General features: G+C 33.0%; 2 protein-coding genes across 4 annotated transcripts; one reads left to right on the plus strand and one right to left on the minus strand.

Moving 5' to 3' along the window:
- Positions 1-1,913: 1,913 nt before the first annotated feature.
- On the plus strand, positions 1,914-2,826 carry LOC120182607 (vacuolar iron transporter homolog 1-like). Its single transcript, XM_039187536.1, has one exon. It carries the CDS (start codon positions 2,039-2,041, stop codon positions 2,732-2,734), a length of 696 nt encoding a protein of 231 aa, XP_039043467.1. The 5' UTR covers positions 1,914-2,038; the 3' UTR covers positions 2,735-2,826.
- An 8,530-nt stretch (positions 2,827-11,356) lies between these two features.
- On the minus strand, positions 11,357-12,405 carry LOC120182604 (extensin-3-like). Of its 3 annotated transcripts, none has more exons than XM_039187535.1 (3): positions 11,659-12,405; positions 11,483-11,574; positions 11,357-11,379 (listed from the first exon to the last, which is right to left on the minus strand). In XM_039187535.1, the coding sequence occupies exons 1-2, from the start codon at positions 12,359-12,361 to the stop codon at positions 11,507-11,509; spliced, it is 771 nt and encodes a 256-aa protein (XP_039043466.1). In that variant the 5' UTR covers positions 12,362-12,405; the 3' UTR covers positions 11,357-11,379; positions 11,483-11,506. The 3 variants fall into 3 exon arrangements, with proteins under 3 accessions (XP_039043466.1, XP_039043465.1, XP_039043464.1); XM_039187534.1 differs by having other exon boundaries at positions 11,483-11,772; positions 11,854-12,403; XM_039187533.1 differs by having other exon boundaries at positions 11,483-12,404.
- Positions 12,406-23,076: the final 10,671 nt, after the last annotated feature.

Below are 23,076 nucleotides of genomic sequence, written 5' to 3' on the forward strand. Positions count from 1 at the left end.
CATTATGTTATGGATATATAAATATCAATTATAAATGTATTTTTTATAAATATTTTTTAATAAAATAGATTTAGGTATAAGATATTTTACAATATAATATAATGATTAATAGTTAGTATTTTATTCTTTTACAAGTAATATTTGGTATTAGTATTAGTTGAGAGAAAAAAATCAATAGATATTATTGAGAAGATGACACATATTCTTACTAAATTTCTAGAGTAAATAAATATAATATATACTATAATCTTAATCAAGGACAGAGTCAGGATTTCAATTTGAGAGAAATAAAATATAATTTTTTTAAAGTTGAGGAACAATTTCATAATTATTTAAATTTTATATATAAACTAAATGTAACAAAAAAAAAATTGGGTTGAGAGAACCACACCCCTCCCATTACCTTAGTAGTTCTATTAATAGTTTATAAAAAAATATAGGAAAATATGTAACTTGTCATATATGGATAAAATTAATGGAGAAGGTGGTAGTCGCGTGGACAGCACACTCCTTTATCTATAATATTTTTATATTATTCCCACTCTTCTTTCTTTTTTTCCACGACTCGGTGCCCTCGTATTCAACAATATATTAATTTAGGGTTATATTTTGAATGAGTTTTAAGATATTAATTTGATAATTACAATCATCTCATGTCTTGCTTTTTATGTTACGGTGTATATAAAAATATTATATAAATTATTAATATTATTAAAAATAATAAACATGGATATTACATATTTATGATTAACATATATATTTTTCACTAATCCATCTTTGTTTAAAATTATTAACTTTTTTATAAGTATATATTAGTTTATAATCATCTTAAATTATTAGAGAAAATTAATAAACTTTAATTCTGAATAATCATCTTAAATTATTAGATATGCATATATTAAATAAAATGATAGGTTCATTGGTTATATTTATAATTCTATGGCCATGATCCCAATCTCTGTGCATGGAGCTTTCTTGAAAGGAATTGGACTTCGAAAAGCGAGTCGTTTCCAAACAGTCCTTTAAAAAAATGAAAAAGATGTTTCCAATACTACATGTTTAGTAGTATCTTCAATATAATTAAATTAAAATAAATTGAGAGAGAAAAAATATACTATAATTTAAAAGTCATATAGTTCCCCCCCTTTTAAATGTAATTTATTTTACTGTTTTTGAAAAATATAAGAATAATTTTTCGTGGACCGACCTATTGAAAATCACATTTTTGCTATGGAGTAGAGTAGAGTAAAGAAAGAAGAAAATTAATAGTAGAGGAAGAAAACAGAAACAGAAATGGATAACCGAAGGAAGTGAAACGCTTACTATTTTGTTTTTGTGTGGTTCAAAAGTCATGCTTTATTCATGAATTTGTGCTCCGGTGTAAGTTGTAACTGCATCCCTGAAGTAACAAATTCTCCCGGGACGCCGTGTCATCCCTCTTTAATTTCCTACAAGACAAAAATTCATTTACTTTATAATCTTGAATTCTGCTTTGGTTTTTCAAACAATTTGAAGCAGAAGCAATATCCCGGGTAGAATCTGGCAGCAAATTAGTTTCTTTTACAAACAAATTTGAGGACTCGACTGAGTATTGTGGAAGCGACTCACTAAGAGGAAAAGCTTCCAGTTTTGGGTTAAAAATTCAACCGGGTAGGCATCCTTAAACATCCGTATGTGAAATATTTTTGGTTACTTTGTTCACTAGTGCTTGTTGTACCCCACATTTGCATCCTCAATAGCCTACGTCTCGCACCAACCGAGCGAAGTTGGTAAAGGAATTGTTTTTCTTCTTTGAAGTCCCGAGTTCGATCACCAAGAATGATAGGGGTGTGAGCGTTTAAAATTAAATACTTTAGAGTTATCTTTAAACATATATTGCATTGCATTTATTCTGGATTAATTAAAAAAAAACAATATCCTACGTCTCCCTCAATAAATACCCTGGTAGAGGGGCGTGTGTCCTCCATACTTCGCCATAGCCTTTCCTTCACTAATTTCCTTTTGCATTTCCCGAATTAACAACTCTTGACGTTTGCTCATGGAGACCACCGCCAGTGGAACATCTTTCAGTAACCAGAAGTTCACCATCCCTGCAGTCAGCGATGTCGAACAACAACAAGCTAGCATGGAACTCGAACCGACAGATGACTTCAACTACTCGAAAAGATCTCAATGGCTACGAGCTGCCGTATTAGGCGCCAACGACGGGCTCGTCTCCACCGCATCGCTCATGATGGGTGTTGGCGCAGTAAAGCAAGACATTAAAGCTATGATATTAACCGGTTTTGCTGGTCTAGTTGCAGGGGCATGCAGCATGGCCATAGGTGAGTTTGTTTCGGTGTATTCGCAGTTGGATATAGAACTGGCTCAGATGAAAAGAGACAACCAACAAGATGAAAATAGAGAAACGTCAGACGAAGAAGAAGAAAAGGGAAAAGAAGGTGAAAAGGAGTCATTACCAAACCCATTACAAGCATCGGCAGCTTCGGCCCTTGCGTTCTCGGTGGGCGCAATGGTTCCGTTGCTGGCCGCTTCGTTCATAAAGGATTATAAGGTGAGGGTGGGTGCAGTGATCGGTGCAGCGAGCTTGGCTTTGCTGGTGTTCGGATGGTTGGGAGCCGTGTTAGGGAAAGCACCGACGGTGAGGTCTGCGGTTCGGGTCTTGGTTGGAGGGTGGCTAGCCATGGCTATAACCTTTGGGTTAACCAAGTTGATTGGATCAAGTGGACTCTGAACTTCCTTTTTCAGCTTAGCCTTTTTGGCTATCTGATTCATAAAACTGTAACCATATTGTTTTTGTCTGATATTAATCTTTCCTGCTTTTGTCATGGGCGCAGTATTTGTAAACGTCGCTCTGTAAGAATATATACATAAATATATTTGTTTATGCAATATATATAATTTCTTAAGAATGATGGCATAAATTGAATTAAGCTAGAATTCCTAATCATATAATTTGAACAACACACGAACTTCAGGACAATATCAAAATGTAAATGTTATTGCCAGCCGCGTCGTGTGCATATTTAGTAGTGTGATCAAGTGGATGAATGGAAGAAAAGGGAAAGTACATAGTCTAAAAAAGACACGAGATTTGCAGGAGACACGGCGGTAGTAAAGGGGAAGACGATGCTTTTTTGGGTGGATTCTCATGCACTATACGAAACGGAACCATTCCTAAAAGATGAGCTTATCCATATTCCATGGGGCCTTATATGTGTTAGTGGATAGTGAAGTAATAAGCCTATACTTTAGGTTTTCCTTTGGTGGATAAATGCAAATGTTATTAAAATTATGAGGTCATGCAAATAGCAACTCCAGTGGTCAATCATTCAGGTTGGATGCGTGGGAGAAGAACTATATATTAACAGCAAAAACAATGTTCAGAAAACAGTTTCGGAGCTTCCACAAATCAATCTTAAATCCCCCAACTGGATTTGTAGTGAGTCGACTGTGCCCGTTGTGTTGTTTTTTGTGCTGAAAGCTACGGGATGGTGTTTATAATTTTGCTGCCAGCTTTATATCCATGGATCTAATATTGGGTTTGAGATACACTTATAAGTTGATATTACGAGTATGAAATCCAAGAAAGCTTTTAGGGTGTCCATTCCGGAGTTTTAATCCACCCTTAAACTAGAGTCAATAATTAGGTCAATATCCTTTTTGATTTCAGTCAAATTGTTCGGTTACGTACCTTGAGTACTAGGGTGCCCATGCACGACTGTCTTTCATTAACTCCATCGCATATACGACATCCGTCATAGCAAGGATACTATCTATTGAGAATCCTTTTTTCTTAGGATTTTAATCATTTCTGCATAGTAACAGGTATGTTTCATCTAATTATTAAAAGTCCCCTCGTATGAAGTAGGCAAGAAGATCTAGTTGTAAATTCCAGAAGCTTGAAACGCGTAAGAGTGGGGTTTCCCTTGTATACGTTATTAAAAAGGGTAGAACATGGTTGAATGGTACTAAACTAATTTAATCAATTTGCTCACTAGAGTTAGTGTTGAGGTTGTGCTTCGGATGCCGCAACATTTAGTCAAAATAATTTTACCTGTTCCTTTTTAAATCCACCATCAATTAATTTCATCTCTTTCTTCTATATTTTTTCTAGCTTTTGTGAATATTTCTCTAAATTACAGTCAGAATTTATTCAACCAAATTGACATTTGAGTTATTTTCTTGAGGGATTTATAATTGATAGAAATGTATTTCTTAATCTCAACTTTCTTTATTTATGGATTTAGTGACTATACTAATACTATCAATCTTTAATGATGACAACAATAGAAACTTATATAGAGACAAATGATCGTTAAGAAACTATAAAGAATATTACGAAATTTCTCCGTTTTAATTATGACACAAATCAAGAATTATAAAGAGAAAAAAAAGCAAGAGTTACGTTAAATATACCGTAATCTCACTTGAAATCTTTCTCGTCATCATGAACAAAGTAAATGAAAGTATTAGATGAATGAAAACTCTGAAGTTGATTAGAGAGTTTAAATTCTTAAAGAAGAAGGATACTGAAAAAACTAAAAAAAAAATATTTTGATAAATTGCTCGAAATTACAAACAAAGTAAGATTATTTGATTTTAAATTCTTTTTTGTTTAAATAATTATTTTGTATTGTAATGAAAGAAGACCATACAATACAAGGTACAATTCATGGGTCTCGTTAAAAAAACATCACTAAGCTTAAATGGAGAAAAAAGAATGTGTCATGAAAGTACCAACGACGGATACTCAATACTACAACAACACAAACAAATCAAATTAGCATACGCCAACGAAACACGCGCGCAAATCTGTCACACAAGACAACAAAGCAGGCTTCTCAGCGAACCAAAATTACAAAACAATCTTTACACCATTCAGGCACAACCGACTCGAACACCCTAGTTTTTTATCAGCACTCTCCACACAAACTTAAGCAAACCACTAACACCTCATTACCAAAGTGAACAAGGCAACTTCACTCTTGGATCTTTGGCTTCAAAACATTACCAACCAAATGGGGCACCATTCATCAAACGAACACAACACACAACAACAACCTTCCTCTATCAAGGACTCAAATTTGCAGATGGATGCTCCCACCGAAAAGATAAAACACGTTTACTAGCAGAAGAATAAAACGTCATACTCAACCGACAAGTATCAGCAAACTCAAGGACGATCATCACCTTCCACACGCCCTAAAACAGTAAGAACTCCTCCAACGAAACACCCAACACGCTCTAAAACTTTCTAACAACCAGTCCACCCACTTGAAAAATAACACAACACGACCAATATTCCTTACAGCCCACACTCAACATATGAACATAATAACCAAGCCGAACGAACCTAAATGAGCATAACCACCCCTACAACCTTTTACCCGCCATGCGCTTGAATTATCACTTTTGGAAAATATGTAAAATCAGAAATCGAGAAGTTCATGCTCGACTACTTGCATTTGCACCAGAATATTATCCGCGCTATTACTGCATCAAACACTCTGTTTTCATTCTAGCTCTTCTGTTTAAAAACAACTTCGTTTCTACATAGCTAGATCGTTCAGATAAACCTGAACATTGCCATAGCCCACACTCGCTTATGCTCCACAGAAACTGATTGGTCAACCCATGAGAGAAAAAACAACTTTATATTATTTGGACACAAAAAAATTAGGTTCCACAACATACACCACCTATTCCAAATTCTCCACACATAGCTGCAGTGACAATGAAGATGAACAACCCGTCTCTTCCTCTATATCAAAAATACTACAACAACGCGAAATAAGGCTCGACATTCCTCTTCTCGCTAACTCTATGAACGTGGGGATCCTTTGGTTTGCAGTCTTCCACACGAATGCATGCACTTTCTCAGGTACAAGGTTAGACCATATTATATTCCACACTTTATCTTTAGCATTCCCATCGCTTATTGTGACGCCACAATAACTGTTTACCATAAAAACGCCGTTAGGTTCTGTAATACCCTAAACCAGTACGACACACAGTCAACCGATCAGAATGCCATACGGAACCGCTGAAGTGGCTAGCCAAAATTTTCTTTTAAATATTTTAATTTTAAAAGTGAATATTTGTAATCACTCATACTAAAATAAATCAACTACAATTTAAATAAAATAATTTACATTAAGAGCTCCCAAAATAATATTTAAATCATACATACCATAGTTTAAAATGAGTTGCGAATAATACAAAAATATACAAATTGAGGTTTACAATTATACATGCCATCTAAAAATGAACTCGAGACGTACTCTGCATTATCTGAGTCTGGATCACTGCTATCAAAAAGTCGTCGGACTACTCCTCAACTACCCTATGTAAGGAAACAAAATTCCAAACGTTGAGCTAACTAGCCCAGTGCCACCCTAACAACTAAGACATATTAAAAGTGTTCATGCCATGCTTAAGCTAATTGATAATTGCAATAGTGAGTATACTCGTATACTGCACTCTCTACTCTATGGTAGACATCATGGTGCGACTGAGGGTTCTGCATCTCGGAGCTCACACACCCTTCTAGTCTACCGAGGCTGGTTGCATAGAATCTCTACATCGATCAACCCCCTTGACTAGCTCACTCCTTGAGTGTCGAACCTTGTGCCCAAGCTAGTTACTTTAAGTGCCTCACACACTACCTAAGGATATCTCCAGACTGAATCTATACTTTCGATAATGCTAACATTTCCTAAAGGAACTCGGGTGCCCTGATCGTTTCCTGAGTATCATCGAAGGCTATTTTTATGTCATCCTAATTGATCTTGTTTCTAATTGTAATATTAATATCAATAATATTTTCACTTGTAGTCTTATTTGATGTTATAAAAAAGTGTTGAGGTACCTCGAGTCTAATTCCCTTAAAAATTGACATTTTGTCCAAAACAGACTGAAAGTATCGATACTAGCCCAAAAGTATCAATACTCCAGCAAAAGTTTCAATACTTTATGTAAGTATCGATACTTTTGTTCTGCCCTGTTTCGAAACTTTTTGGGAGTTTCGAAACTATGACTCAAAGTTTTGATACTCTTGCCTAGAAACTCACAAATTTGCCCGAAACGAAGAACAAGTATCGATATTACCCCTATAGTTTAGGTACTCTACCTGTAGAAGTCATTAAATACATACGAGAATGCTATATTTCAATCCCAAAGACTCTAGTGAGGTTCCCAAACATGCTTAAAGTTTTTTTTGATCAACAAGGGTCATAATAGAGGCTTTAAACACATTTATAACTAAAAACAAGAATTTCACTATGAAAATGCTTATCATGCTCAACTCAAACATTTAAACTAACTTGAACTTCTAATGACTCACTAAGAGTATAGAAGAGTTGTAAAGGTGTTACATTGCTTCTTTGGTGGCTAGAACTCTCCTCAACTCAACTAATGCTCAACTTTTCTTTGTCTTTTGATTTGGAACTCTCTCCCATTTCCTTCACTAAACAAGGTAAGAAAATGGATTGCCAATCCATCTAGAGGTCGGATACATTCTAAATAACTCCTTATAATCCAAAACATAGTTAGAATCCATAGATTATCACAAACCTCTCAAAACCCATTTTTGGTTCAATGCATAAAAACTAATGAAATTGAGATTATATTGAAGCTTGAAGAATAAGGAGTTGAAATCTTACCTTGGATTCACTCAACTAAGATTGGATTTCTCTAAATTCCTCACTTTAGGAAAGAATGAAGAAGAGAGAAAGATAGGAAGAGTATTTGGTGAGTTGTAAGGGGGTTAGTTCACGTAAAAATCATATATAATGAAGGGGTTTTTCAAATTTCAAAATAACTATGGTAAACTACACTTTTAATCGCTTTACTTTTATTTCATAAATTTACTCATCCTCAAACAATAACTCTCTTTGGACCCTAACTCAAGCCCACAATCAACAAACTTGGTCCCACTATAATATAAGGTCCAAAGGCTCAACTTTGGGCTTTGGGCTGACTCGAACTACTAACTCAAGATTCGGGACATTACAGGTTCACCACGTCACCTTAAGTAATCTCTCATCGAAAGATTTTGAACAATTCTGTTTAGGATGCTGATGAAATCCTCCCAAACAATAGCTTCCCACTGAAATAATAATCTTCTCAACTCAATATTCCATACCCAGCGACTATTTTCAATATAACCAAAATCCGACACTTTACCGAACTTCCTAATAACAACACCAAGATTCTCAGGAAAGTCCATTTTAACAAACCCACGTCCGTCCAAGGATCATTCCAAAAGTCGATATTGGTCCCATCCCCAACAACCAAACACATATTTTTCGTGTAGAGATCATCCGCTTGTGATATTCTTCCAGATTTTAGAAGAATTTCTCAGCTGAGGAGGGGATGGAATCAGTAGTTTCCGATCCAATCTATACTTTGCATCTACCACTTTTCTCCATAACGTATGTGGCTCGCACCCATAAAGCCACAACCACTTATTTAATAGCGACCGATTCCGAACTTGTACATCATAGAAGCCCAAACCTCTATAGTCCTTTGGCTTGCAAACGTTATCCCACTTTACCCAATGAATCGTTCTGTTCGACTTATCCCCTCAAAAAAAGTTTGAGATTTTTTTTATTCCCAGTCGGGCATTCTAAAGGTGGGGAATCAGATTTTGTTCCTCCTCAAGCAAAAGTATCCATCAAACAACTGTGCAATCAATTCATCTTAAAAGGGTAAAATGAATGAACAATTCGGTGGGCTATTCTGTCACGTACATGGTTTTGATATCTATAATTGTAATCTCACCAATGAAGGTCCGACTGGGAATTTTAATACGCTTCTCACCTAAATAAATTAAATGGGATTTAAAAAAAATATTTGCTTAAATTTACTTTTAAGAGTAATTTGTGGAGGGGGCTCTAAACTACCTTCAAAATTTTTAAACTTTTAATATTTTTACCCTATAAATTCATGATATGATATTTTGACTAACCCCGTCTTAAAGTTTAGATCTTTGTAAATATTTAATCCAATAGTGGTGAAATGTTGTCAATGTCAAACAGTTAAGTAGATTTGTATGACGTGTGGCTTAAAATGGCAGTAGAATGGGCAATAGCATAAAAGCATAGCTGTCCCTTTTATCATGAATAAAAAAAGAATGTTGAAGAGCTAACTAATCCGCACTAAGGTATATTGGAGAAAATGATTGGGGGAGACTATTAGAAAGATTCATTTCCCGGATAAATACAAGATTTTAAGTTAGAAGATAAATTTAAATTTATGAAATTTTCGGAATGAACTTGAATTTATAAAATTTTAAAGATAAAAAAAAAATTTAATAAAAAATTATAAAATATATAGTAGTTTTATATTTTTAGGGGATGATGGCTCCCACCCGTTCCCGTAGATCCATCGCTGCCTCGTTAATCATACAGTTAGTGAAGATGTGGTCCTCATTCTCAACCTAACCATCTTTTTATTAGAAAACAAAAACAAAACAAAATTGTGGATTTGTGGGTCAACCCAGAACCATACTTACCTCTGACTCGGTGGATAATGATAATTAGGAGATAATCCAACTGGTAAAAGAACAGGTAAATATTTTAATGTGTATATAATGAAATATGAGCCGTTAACCTCATACTTTTAGACCGAAAAGGAAATTATATAAAAATATTTTAATTATATTTATTTAACATTAAATTAAATCATTTATAATTTTTTTCTAATATATAAAAATAAATATAATGCAAATGAAGAGTTAATATTTAGGTATAGTCATAATTTAATTCTCAATATTAATAATTTTTCATTTATTTAATTGATTTTTTAATTATATTTAAGTTTTAACTATCAATCTTTAAAAATGTAGGCACAAATTTTTAATAAAAATAATGACCAGTATATTATTTTTTTACTGGCAAAGATATCATAATTCAAATGTACGTCATGTTATTTTTTATATATTTGAATATTTGTATAGTTTTACATTATTTGCTGGTATAATATGTAAAATAAATAATACCTCATTAACATAAAATACATGTAGATTAAACACAAACTATACATCAAAATTATTAAAGTTTTAGTTTTATTATAAATATTAAAATATTTAAGCAAGAATCAAATGATCTCAATGAGAATAAAATTGTTGTTATAAAATATATTTAAGTTTTTTATAAAAAAATAAACTTATCTAAAAACAATAATAAAAATAATCACAATATATATTAAAAATTAAATTCATCATTATATTTAATATTGAAGTGATACTATAATTTTCATCGTAATGTCGTAGTCAAATGTTCGGAAATCAGTTTGTAATTATTCGCCCGATCTTTGTTCATTTGTCCTTAATGTAAAATGAAAATGATATAGAGTAGAGATGAGGGAATGGAAGAAAGCAATATAGAAGGAGTCCGAAAATAAAATAATATTTGCTGCTTTAAACACATGTGGGGTTGGTGAACTTAATTTGTCTTTATTTAAAGAAATTTATTCAAAATATGGCTAAAATACAAGCTTGTAATCAACTAACACCGGTGTGTAAATCGAATTAAATGACGTTATTTTTTTAAAAATTAATTGATTCATATTGAAATTTATAATCTTAAAATTCTATTAAAAATAACTAAAGAAATATAAATTTAAAGAAAACTCTACAAAATAACAAATGTAATATATTAATACTCCATATAATATTTAAACGCAATAAAATTATTTATATTTTTAAAAATTCATATTTCATAAATGAGTTGGGTGAATAATTTCTCCTCCTACATTGTTTTCCGAAGAACAATAATGCATAGAATTAATGATAATTACAATTTAGTTAGACCATGAATTATTTCAGTCAAAGCAGACCCTTCCCTGATTAAGATTCTGGATTTATTTCATTATGTGGATCCCACCGTATCAAATTGTGTTGGGAATATTGTGATCTTCAAACATCTCATCAAAACGATAATTAAGGAGTATTAATATAAATATGTAAATGTGCAGCCCCATTTTTAATTCTATAGATAAGTAAATGTGCAGCACAAAATTTTTCCTTTTAACTGTTATAAATTTCTGATAATATATTTGCTATATATATTCGTGGGGGAATGAACTAAACGTTACTATTAACAAAGCATTTATTTTATTAGGGATCAACCCATGCTTTTACATAAAAGGTTGGAAAAGAAAAACACATGAAGTGTAGAAACATTTGTAATAAAGCGGAAAGAAATACGTGAGCCACTGAATAACACATACCAAATTACATGAGAACGATGAACCCTCTTTTCTCATATTGAGTTCACCCGTCTACTACTTGTCTACAATATCATTATTACTTCTTCTCTTCAAATGCAGACTCTAGGTAGGCTACCTTTCCCTCTCACTCTCTCTTATGTTCTCCTGCAACAACATGTTTTTTCATTTTTGTTATTGAACTCATTAAAATCATAAAAAAATGTGAAATAATGGTCCTTGGAGAGATGCAAAAATAAATGTAGGTTACCTTTTCTGCGGTCAGAGCTGTTGCTTAGTAGTGGTGAGGAGGAGGTGGTGGAGGAGACTTATACTTGTAAACTGGTGGTAGTGGGGGTGGGGACTTGTATTTATAATGGTGCTTGGGCGGTGATGGTGGAGGTGGAGACTTGTACTTGTATGGGTGCTTGGGTGGTGATGGTGGTGGTGGAGACTTGTACTTGTGAGGGTGCTTGGGTGGTGATGGTGGCGGTGGAGACTTGTACTTGTGAGGGTGCTTGGGTGGTGATGATGGCGGTGGGGGAGACTTATACTCGTAAGGTTTTGGAGGATAATGCACTGTTGGCGGTGGTGGTGGAGACTTATAAACATGAGTTGGTGGATGGGGAGGAGACTTATAAGACTCCTTGGGTGGAGGTGGAGACTTGTAGGGATGCATGGGTGGTGGTGGTGGAGGTGACTTATACTTGTAAGGGGGGTGATAATGACCTGGTGGAGGAGGTGGAGACTTATAAACTGGTGGAGGAGGTGGAGACTTATAAACAGGAGTTGGTGTCGGGGGCTGAGACTTGTAAGGTTCTTTGGGTGGGGGTGGCGACTTGTATCTGTGCTTATGTGATGATGGTGGTGGTGGTGGGGACTCGTACTTGTAAGGAGGTGTGGGAAAATGCACTGGTGAAGGAGGTGATGGAGGCTTATAAACTGGAGTTGGTGGAGGAGGAGACTTGTAAATCTCCTTAGGTGGTGGTGGAGAGTACACAGGCGGAGGAGGCGGCGATGAAGTGTAGTAGTAGGGTGGTGGAGGAGGAGGGGATGGATAAGAGGAATTTGCTGTGGTTCCACAAGGCAAGCTGAGAGACACGAGCACTAACAGAGTGCCAAAGAGAGAAGCCAATATTGATGACCCCATATTTTACTACAAATACTGGGTTTTGTTCTCGCTCTCTGCCAACCTCACCACTACCTTTATATAGATGTTGTTTTTTACATAATGTAATCATGGTAATTTTCACTTAAAACTTGCTTTACTTTAACCTTTGTCAATGTCAAACGCCATTGACAAAAGAAATATATTAAAAAAAAACAAGTTGCAAATTGTCAGGTTTGAATGGTTTTCATTTTCATGCATGTTACGAGAAATTATGGAGAGTTTCCCATTGATGAAAACTATAATTACATTTTTATTTAAGATTCATATTCTTTTTTCTGTTTGATAAATAATTAATCTCAAATTGTTTCAATAAACAATTTTTAAATAATCATGTAAATTAATTAAATTAAATCGAAGTTAAATTTACTTTGAAAATGTTTGGTGGTTGTGCCCCATCTTTCCATTAAAATTAGTTTAGGCGTCCAGACGACTAGACTAATTTTTTGCCTTACAATCCCCGTATCTTTCTACTTTGTGGTTTTCTTAAATTGTATGTACGACATGATAATTCATATATAATGTTAAAAAATTTATTTATATATATATATATATATAAATATAATTTCAATATACTTTTAATTCATATCATAAAAATTTTGAGATACAAATAAAAATTTGATTTTTTTTGTTTATAATATATTATACTATGGAGTCATTATAATATAGTATTTGTTCATAATTTGTAACCTATCGATAATGTTTATTGACAAATATAATTAATGACACACTTTTAAAAAATCTATTAATTTAGGAAAAATTATTTTTTCATGGTAATATTTAACAAGAAAACTTTTATTTTTCTTCCTTTTATCTTAAGAATTCAATTGTAACTATTTTTTTAAAAAAAAACATCAAATTTATATTTATAGTGTTTAATGGATAAAAAATCTTACTTATGTAAATTCTAGCAATTTTCTTAAATTTTAATATTTTATGATTTTGTCTTATTATAAAATATTTTAGAGGTATCTTTTTTTTTTCTAAAAAAAAAGTAACATGAGACCTAAATATATTTTGGGACTTACTTATATACACCCGTAGACACAGTTGTTTGAACTTAAGACATCTAGAGAAAATAGCATACGACATCGTCTCATAATTTTTGTCTTATATTGACTATGCATATAGTTTTAGGAGATATATTTGACCAAGAGTGTAACACCCTACACCAGAACGACACACAGTCAACCAATGATAGTGCCACAAGGAACCACCGGAGTGGCTAACCAACAAATTTCTTTATTATACTCACTTGAAATTAAAGCTTCAGGTGTAAATACTTGCAATAAAATAGAAAATAAATTCCATGTAAAAGTAGTTTACAGTCAGGAGCTCCCACAATTTCAAAATAGATAAAAATGTCAAGATCGCGTATTTAAAATAATTTACGACTCAAATTTACAAAATAAACCTTTGAACATACATGCCCTCTAGAAATTTGAGATGTACGTTGCTCTTTTGTTTGGTCTGGACTTCTTTTAATCAAAAGGCTCCTCTATTAATCTTCACTTAATCTGCGTAAGGAAACAAACTACAAACGTTAAGCTAACTAGCCCAGTGCCACACTAACAGAGTGGAGAGAAGCCAATATTGATGACCCCATATTTTGCTACAAATACTGGGTTTTGTTAACGCTCTCTGCCAACCCCACCACTGCCTTTATATAGATGTTGTTTTTACATAATGTAATCATGGTAAATTTCTCTTAAAACTTGCTTTACTTTAACCTTTGTCAATGTCAAACGCCATTGACAAAAGAAATATATTAAAAACCAAGTTGCGAATTGTTAGGTTTGAATGGTTTTCATTTTCATGCATGTTACGCCAATTTATGGAGAGTTTCCCATTGTTGAAAACTATAATTACATTTTTGTTTAAGATTCATATTCTTTTTTCTGTTTGATAAAGAATTAATCTCAAATTGTTTCAATAAGCAATTTTTTAAATAATCATATAAATTAATTAAATTAAATCGAAGTTAAATTTACTTTGAAAATGTTTGGTGGTTGTGCCTCATCTTTCCATTAAAATTAGTTTAGGCGTCCAGACGACTAGACTAATTTTTTGCCGTACAATCTCCGTATCTTTCTACTTTGTGGTTTTCTTAAATTGTATGTACGACATGATAATTCATATATAATGTTAAAAAACTTATTTATATATTCAATTATATATATATATATATATATATATAATTTCAATATATTTTAATTCATATCATAAACATTTTGATATACAAATACAAATTTGATTTTTTATAATATATTATACTATGGAGTCATTATAATATAGTATTTGTTCGTAATTTTTAACCTATTGATAATATTTATTGACAAATATAGTTAATGACACTTTAAAATAATCTATTAATTTATGAAAAAAATATTTTTTTCAGGTTTACAGTTAGGAGCTTCCACAATTTCAAAATAGATCAAAATATACGGATCATGCATTTAAAATAATTTACGACTCAAATTTACAAAATAAAACTTTGAATATACATGTCCTCTAGAAATTTGAGACGTACTCTGCTCTATTGTTTGGTTTGGACTTCTTCTAATCAAAAGGCTCCTTTACTGATCTTCACCTAATCTACGTAAAGAAACAAACTCCAAACGCTGAGCTAGCTAGCCCAGTGTCACACTAACAACTACAATATACTAATAGGTGTACACTTACAACATGGTTTAATAACTGAAACAATACAATGCCTCATCAATACAACATTAGTTAATATCCTTGTGATACTCACTCTCTACGCTATGATAGACATCATAGTGCGGCTGAGGGATTTATGCATCTCGGAGCTCACGCACACCTCTAGTCTATCGAGGATGTGACCCTCGAAAACATTGCATTAGACACCACACCCTAACTAGCCCACCCTTGCGAGTGTCGGACCTTGCGCCCTAGCTAGTCAGTTTTAAGGGTCTTGTGCCCCTACCTATGGATATCTGGACTGCATCTATACTTTTGACACCCTAAACTAGAGGAACTCAGGTATTCGAATTATTACCCGAGCATTAACCAAGGCTAGTTTTATGTCACCCTATTTATTTGATTCTTTTGTTTGAATTAAACATCGTAAATATTTTTACTTGTAATCTTATTTATAATAAATTGTAGTATTGGGGTACCTCGGGTCTAATTCCCTTTAAAAATGATATTTTTTACCCAAAACAAATTGATAGTATAGATACTAGCCCAAAGTATCGATACTCCTGCAAAAGTTTCGATATTTTATATAAGTATCGATACTTTTAGACATTATGTTCTTCCTTCAATACTTTCTGGGAGTTTCGAAACTATGAATCCAGTTTCGATACTCTTGAAAGAGTATCGATACTTCTGCCCAGAAAACACGTTTCTACCCAGAAATAAAGAAAAAGTATCTATACCAGCCTAATAGTATCGATACTTGATCTGCAGAAGACTTAAAAACAAGCACAAAAATGCTATATCTAACTCCCAAAGACCCTTGTGATGTTACCAAACATGCTTAAAGCCTTATGGGTCATGAAAAGGGCATAAATAAGGCTTATATCATGCTTAAAATTCCAAAACATAAAATCTACCATTGATATGCTCAATAAGCTTATTTCTTATCTTCATGCTATTCATTACATTTAATATGACCCACAAGGAATATAGAGAAATTGTAAGTGTGGATACATTGATTTCTAGGCTAAAACAAAGCTCTAACTCACTCAATGAAAGATTTTTCCTTCCCTTTTGTCTTGGAGGTGTTGAAAACATTTTGATATTTCGATATAACAAATTAAGTTAAATGAATTTTAAGATTTTCCAAAAGATATTCTAAAGTATATTCGATATAATTATTCGAATATCAAAATATTACTGCAAATCTTTCAAATGTCATTTTTAATCCTTACTCAAGTGTAAAATTAAGTTTTAATCTTAAAATAATTTCAAAAAAATTTTAAAAAATATTTCAAACCATTTCAAAGCCAAAAATTCTAGATTGCTCAGAGGGAATTGATTCCCCCTCAAGGGGGTATCGATTCCCCCTGAATGGTTTAGCTCCGAGAAAAACAGAATACTCGGAGGGAACCGATCCCCCCCAAGGAGGTATCGATTCCCCCCCAAGGGGGTACCGATTCCCCCTGTTTAACAGTCAAAATATTTAAATTTTACACTTAGGGAATCGATTCCCCATGAGGGGGTACCGATTCCCCACACGCTCCAAGTTGTTTTATTAATTGATTTCACACTAAAACAGCTCTATTGACTCCACTAATCATCCCCCAACGTTCAGAATCATTTGAAGGTGTATTTAAACAAGCTTAGAAGCCATTGATCAATAACAAGAAACAACAATCAATAAGAATCAAGAGAGAATCAAAGAGAAAGCATCAAACCTCAAGTTTGAGCATTTTCAAGCCTATTTCATTCAATATTCATTTTTGCTTTCAAGAACACTTATTATGCTCAATTGTATTATTCTTGAGTGTTCTTTCTTTGTTCTAGAATTGTGCAAACATCTTTCCTTGTAAGTTTGCAAAATTTGTTTTATTCTCTTTGGGAGAGAGTGTTCTCGAGAATTTGGGGTATATTTCTTTAGGGATTTGTAAGGTTACTCTTTGTCCTCAAAAGAAAGACAAATTAGTGAATTTGTGAAAAATCCTTAGTGTGGATAGCTAAGGTAGTGGACGTAGACTTTGGTTGAGAAAGTTGAACCACTCTAAATCTTTTCAAATTTCTGCAAAGCTTCCATTGAAATTTTTATTTACCAATTCACCTCCCTCTTGGCTAACTCCATCGATCGATTAACTCAACAATTGGTACCAAAGCCTCACTCATTTGAAGGTTTAATCGCCTCTTGAGTCGATTCAGGAAGAGTTACATCGATTTTTAAGTCATCAATGGTCGACGCTTCAAACTCCAACTTGGGTCTCGATTCGATGCCCGTCAACAAGCCTCATTTCTTCAATGGAGCTAACTATGCCTATTTGAAGAATATGATGATGTATTTCATTCAAACAAGTGACATGAGAGCATGGAATGTTGTAGAAGACGAATATATCAAGCCTCTTACTCATCCAAGATTGTGGAGTGAAGGAGAGACAAGAATGTTCCAGCTCAACTCCAAAGCCATCCATATCATATTTTGTGCTCTTGGACCAGATGAATATGGAAGAGTTTCATCTTGTACAACCGTCAAAGAAATATGGGATAAACTACAAGTCACTCATAAAGGCACCGACGAGGTAAAATAATCTAAAATTAGTCTTCTAACACATAGCTATGAAAATTTCAGGATGAAACCAAATGAAGATATCAAAGCTATGACGGATAGATTCTCAACGATTATCAATGGTCTCAAATCATATGGAGAGATCATTCCAAATGAAAAGCTTGTAAGGAAGTTAGTTTACTCACTTCCAAAATCGTGGCAATCTAAGAAGACTACAATCATCGAGGATAAGAACCTAAAGTCCTTAACTCTTGAAGAGCTAATCGGTTCCCTCCTCACTCATGAAATGATGCTTGAAGATGAGGTGGATCTCGATAAGATTGACGAGACACCAAAGGAGAAGGAGAAGAAGAAAAACATCGGAGTTGCTCTCAAATCCACAAAAGATGAGAGTGATTCGGATGAAGATGACGATGACGATGATGAGGAAATGACATTGTTTGCTAAACGGTTTAGAAAAATGATGAGACCTTACCGAGGAAGAAAATTCAAACGAAATGAAGGCCTCAAAAATGAACCAAAAGAGAATGACCCTATCATTTGCTATGAATGCAAAAAGTAGGGGCATGTCAAATATGATTGACCATAATTAAAAAGAAAGGGTCAATCAAAGAATAAGCACAAGGCTCATGTGGTTACATGGAGCGATGAAGAAGGTTCTGATGAAGAGGAACAAGAAGTAGCAAACTTGTGCTTGATGGCATTCGGGGAAGATTCTAAGGTAACCTCTAACTCATTTGAATTAGATGATTTATCTTATGATGAGTTATTAGAGGAATATAATGGGTTGGCTTCGGATTATGAGAAATTGTTTTTAAAATATAAAAATGATGTTTCAAAATTAAAAAATGAAAATAAGCTCATATCCAAGACTAACAATGATTTTGAAAGTAAAATTAGTGATTTGCAAATCAAACTAGAAGAGTTTGAAAAGAAAAATTTAGATTTGTAAAATTTACTTTCAAAGGTCAATGATGATCATCAAAAGAAAATTGATTATCTTAAAGCTTCTTTTGATAAAGTTGGAACAAAACGTTTTGAAAATGGAGAAAATTCAAAATCCAACTTTGTTAGAAAAAGTTTTAAAAACTACAATCATGGAGGTCCCCGAAGAACCTCTAATAAAAAAATCGTTAGAAGTATATGGATTCCTAAAGGACTCGTTACTACTAAAGATAAGGATATCCTACACAAATGGATACCTAAGGGGACTAGGATTTTGGAAACTAATGAATATGGACCCCAAAAGAATTTGGGTACCAAAAATTAGAAATTAATCTATGTTTGTAGGAAATGGAGCATTGCAACAAGGCACGAGAAACAAATTCAAACTCATGGTACCTTGATAGTGGATGCTCAAGACACATGACCGGAGACAAAAGCCGGTTCATAGAGCTTAAAGCCAAAAATAGAGGAGAAGTGACTTTTGGTGATAATTCAAAAAGACACATTGAAGGTATAGGTACAATAGGTAATTCCTCTTCCATACAAATTAAAAATGTTTTATATGTGAATGGATTAAAGCATAATCTTTTGAGTATTAGTCAATTATGTAATAAAGGATTCAATGTAATATTTGAAACTAATGGTTGTAAAGTTATTAACATTGCATCTAATCAGATTATGTTTGTTGGTCATAGAATAAAAAACATTTACATGGTGCATTTAGATTCTATAGATATGACTAATTTATGCCTATTTCCTAAGGATGAGCATGATAGTTGGTTATGGCATAGGAGACTAGGACATGCTAGTATGAGTGTTTTGCAACGGTTAATTCAAGGAGATTTGGTTCGAGGGTTGCCTAAACTAAAATTTGATAATGATAAAATCTGTGATTCTTGTGTTAAAGGAAAACAAAATCGAGTTTCTTTTAAATTCATTAATGATGTATCAACAGTAGAGTATTGCAATTAATCACTTTAGATCTTTTTGGGCCATCTAAAACTACTAGCTTGGGTGGAAAATAATATGCATTTGTCTTGGTAGATGATTATTCTAGATATACTTGGGGTTCTATTATTAAGTACTAAAGATGAAGCATTAGAAAAATTCATCACGTTTTCAAAAGTAATCCAAAACGAAAATGTTACTCTATAACTAGTGTTAGGAGTGATCATGGAATTGAATTTGAAAATCTTGGATTTACTAAATTTTGTAATTCTAATGGTATTAGTCATAATTTTTCAGCACCTAGAACCCCTCAACAAAATAGAGTTGTTGAAAAGAAAAATCAAACTTTAGAAGAAATGGCTATAACCATGCTTTGTGAAAACAAATTGCCAAAATATTTTTGGACAGAACCCACAAATACCGCTTGTTATGTTTTTAATCGAGTAATGATTAGGCCTATTTTGAAAAAAACTCCATATGAACTTTTTAAAAATAAAAAGCCTAACATTAGCTATATTCATCCTTTTGGATGTAAATGTTTTGTTTTAAACAACGATAAAGACAATCTTGGCAAATTTGATGCTAAAAGTGATGAAGAAATTTTTATGGGTTATTCCTTAAGTTCTAAAGCTTATCGAGTATTTAATAAAAAAAACTTTAGTTGTAGAAGAGTCTATACATGTTGTTTTCGATGATAATCTCCTTTGGAGGAAGGATTCTTGTTTGAATGATGATGTAGGTATTATAAATACAAATGACGTTAGACATGACATTGGAGAACCATCATCAAAGAAAGAAACGAAAGATGAGGAAACTCACGATCCTCTCGAGAATCCAACCATTGAAGAAATGAAAGTATCTTACCCAAGAGAGTACAACTATGTCAAGGATGGTGAAATCATAGGTGATCCATCCCAAGGGGCAACAACTCGATCTTCTCTTAGAAATATTTGTAATTATGTTGCATTTATCTCATGCATAGAGCCTAAGAATATTAAAGAAGCATTAAATGATGAATATTGGATTATGGCTATGCAAGAAGAGTTAAATCGATTTGAGAGAAGTAAAATATGGACATTAGTTGAAAGGCCTAGTAATAAATCTACTGTAGGTACTAGATGTGTATTTAGGAATAAGCTTGATGAGAGTGATAATATAGTGAGAAACAAGGCTAGAATTGTGCTCAAGGCTATACTCAAGAAGAAGGCATAGACTATGATGAAATATACGCTCCCGTATCTAGGATGGAAGCAATTAGAATGTTATTAGCATTTACATGTTTTCATGAATTTAAATTATATCAAATGAATGTTAAAAGTGCATTTTTAAATGGTTTTATAAAAGAAGAAGTGTATGTGGAACAACCTCTAGGTTTTAAAGATTTAAAATTTCCAAATCATGTTCTTAAATTGACAAAAGCTCTTTATGGTTTAAAACAAGCTCCTAGAGCTTGATATGAAAGATTGTTAAACTTTTTAATTGAAAAAGGTTTTTCAAAAGAGAAGGTTGACACTACATTGTTTTTAAAGCATAAAGGTAAAGATTTATTAGTAGTTCAAATTTATGTTGATGATATAATATTTGGTTATACTAATGATGTTCTTTGCCAAGAATTTTCTAAACTAATGCAAAGTGAATTCGAAATGAGCATGATGGGGGAGCTCTCATTTTTCTTGAGACTCCAAATCAAGCAAAGAAAAGATATCATCTTCATCAATCAGGCTAAATATGTCAAAGATATGCTCAGGAAGTTTGGACTGGAAAATGGGAAACCTTATGACACTCCAATGAGCTCATCAACAAAGCTTGACATAAATGAAGGAGGTAAATGTGTGGATGTTAAATTATATAGGTAAATGATTGGCTCTTTGCTTTATGTAACTGTAAGTAGACTTGACATTATGTTTAGTGTTTACTTATGTGCTAGATTTCAATCATGTCCTAAGGAATCACATTTACTAGTTGTTAAGAGAATCTTTAGATACCTTAAGGACACTCCTAGTTTAGGACTTTGGTATCCTAGAGACTCTAGCTTTAGCTTGCATGCCTTTTCTGATGCGTTTTATGGAGGATGCAAATTAGATAGGAAAAGCACCTCCGGTACTTGCCAATTCCTTGAAAATATGTTGATTTCTTGGTTTTCAAAGAAACAAAATTGTGTTGCATTATCTACCACTGAAGCGAAATAAATTTCAACCGGTAGTTGTTGTGCACAAGTTTTATGGATGAAACAACAACTTTTTGATTATGCAATTGAAGTAGGTACCATTCCTATCACGTGTGACAATACTAGTGCTATTTGTCTAACTAAAAATCTCATTCAACACTCTAGAACTAACCACATTAAAATAAGACATCACTTCATTAGAGACCATGTCGCTAAGGAAGATATAGTTCTAGAATTTGTTGATCAATTAGCGGATATCTTTACAAAGCCTTTAGACAAGGAAAAATTTTGGAAACATAGGAGAGAATTAGGTTTAACTAACCTATCTTCACTTAGTGTTTAAAATAATTTTAGCACTTTTAAGAATAAAAGAAAAATGCTTATAATTAATTTTGATTGCATTCTTTGCTATTAGTTAGGGGGAGTTTATGATTCTTTGTGAAAAATTGATTATATGTTCAAATAATTTTTAAATGATAGATTTGATTGATTGAACATAGTTATTTTTTTATAATATGAGTTGCCAATACCACTAGAGAAAATTAATTTAGCATTTTGAGTGTTTAAAATCAAATTTTAGCAATTTTAGTGCAGAGGGAATCGATATCCCCCTTGAAGGGGAACCGATTCCCCCCCACAGGGGAATCGATACCCCCTGAGGGTTTTGGTTATATCGCGCCCAGAATACCTCATTCTGCCTCAAACTCTTTCTCTCTTCCTCACGTCGTTCTCCTCTCTACTCTCTCCTTATCTCCATATTTCATCAAAAACACCGTTTTTAATTGGAATTACTTCAAATATCAACTCCTAAACCTGTTAGAATCATCAAAATCGTGCAAACTTCATCCAATCTCACTCTAATCCGAAATTCTTCAAGGTATTTTTCTAAAAACTTCTTTTTATCAATTTTTAATTTTAGAACTAATTTTAATTAGTTCTAGATTGAAATAGTGATCGGGCATTGATTGTTTAGTGTTTAGAAACTAGATTTTACAACTAATTTCATCAAAATCTCATAATTTTTCAATTAATTCTTGAATTTTTGAAATAAAAAAACAAAATTTTTTAATTAATTTCAAACTGTTGTGTTTTGATTTAATTATGTTGTTAGTATGAAAACTATACGTTTATTAATTTTCAAAACTTTATTTTTCAATAGTTTTCAAAAACTTTGCCCATTAGGATTGGTTTAGAGAACCTTGAGATATTGAGGACTTAATTGAGTTTTGGGATTGATTATATTGCATACATGTGTTTTAAAATTGCAGGTTATTCTTTCTATTCCGATTACCTTAAATCATGTCTCACAAACATTCTAGATCTTCCTCTAGTCGTTCTAGCCAACCTCCAAACTCACCTCCAAATCCTCCACCTATCCAACAAATTCCTAATCCCAATCCCGATGATCCAAACATGACC

The sequence above is a fragment of the Hibiscus syriacus genome, unplaced genomic scaffold (genome assembly GCF_006381635.1).
Source record: "Hibiscus syriacus cultivar Baekdansim isolate YM2019G1 unplaced genomic scaffold, ASM638163v2 tig00112698_pilon, whole genome shotgun sequence".
NCBI classification, from domain to species: Eukaryota; Viridiplantae; Streptophyta; class Magnoliopsida; order Malvales; family Malvaceae; genus Hibiscus; species Hibiscus syriacus.

Bases quoted from the DNA above. Each gene is read 5' to 3' on its own strand.
- LOC120182607 (XM_039187536.1), top strand. From the start codon at position 2,039: ATGGAGACCACCGCCAGTGGAACATCTTTCAGTAACCAGAAGTTCACC.
- LOC120182604 (XM_039187533.1), bottom strand. From the start codon at position 12,361: ATGGGGTCATCAATATTGGCTTCTCTCTTTGGCACTCTGTTAGTGCTC.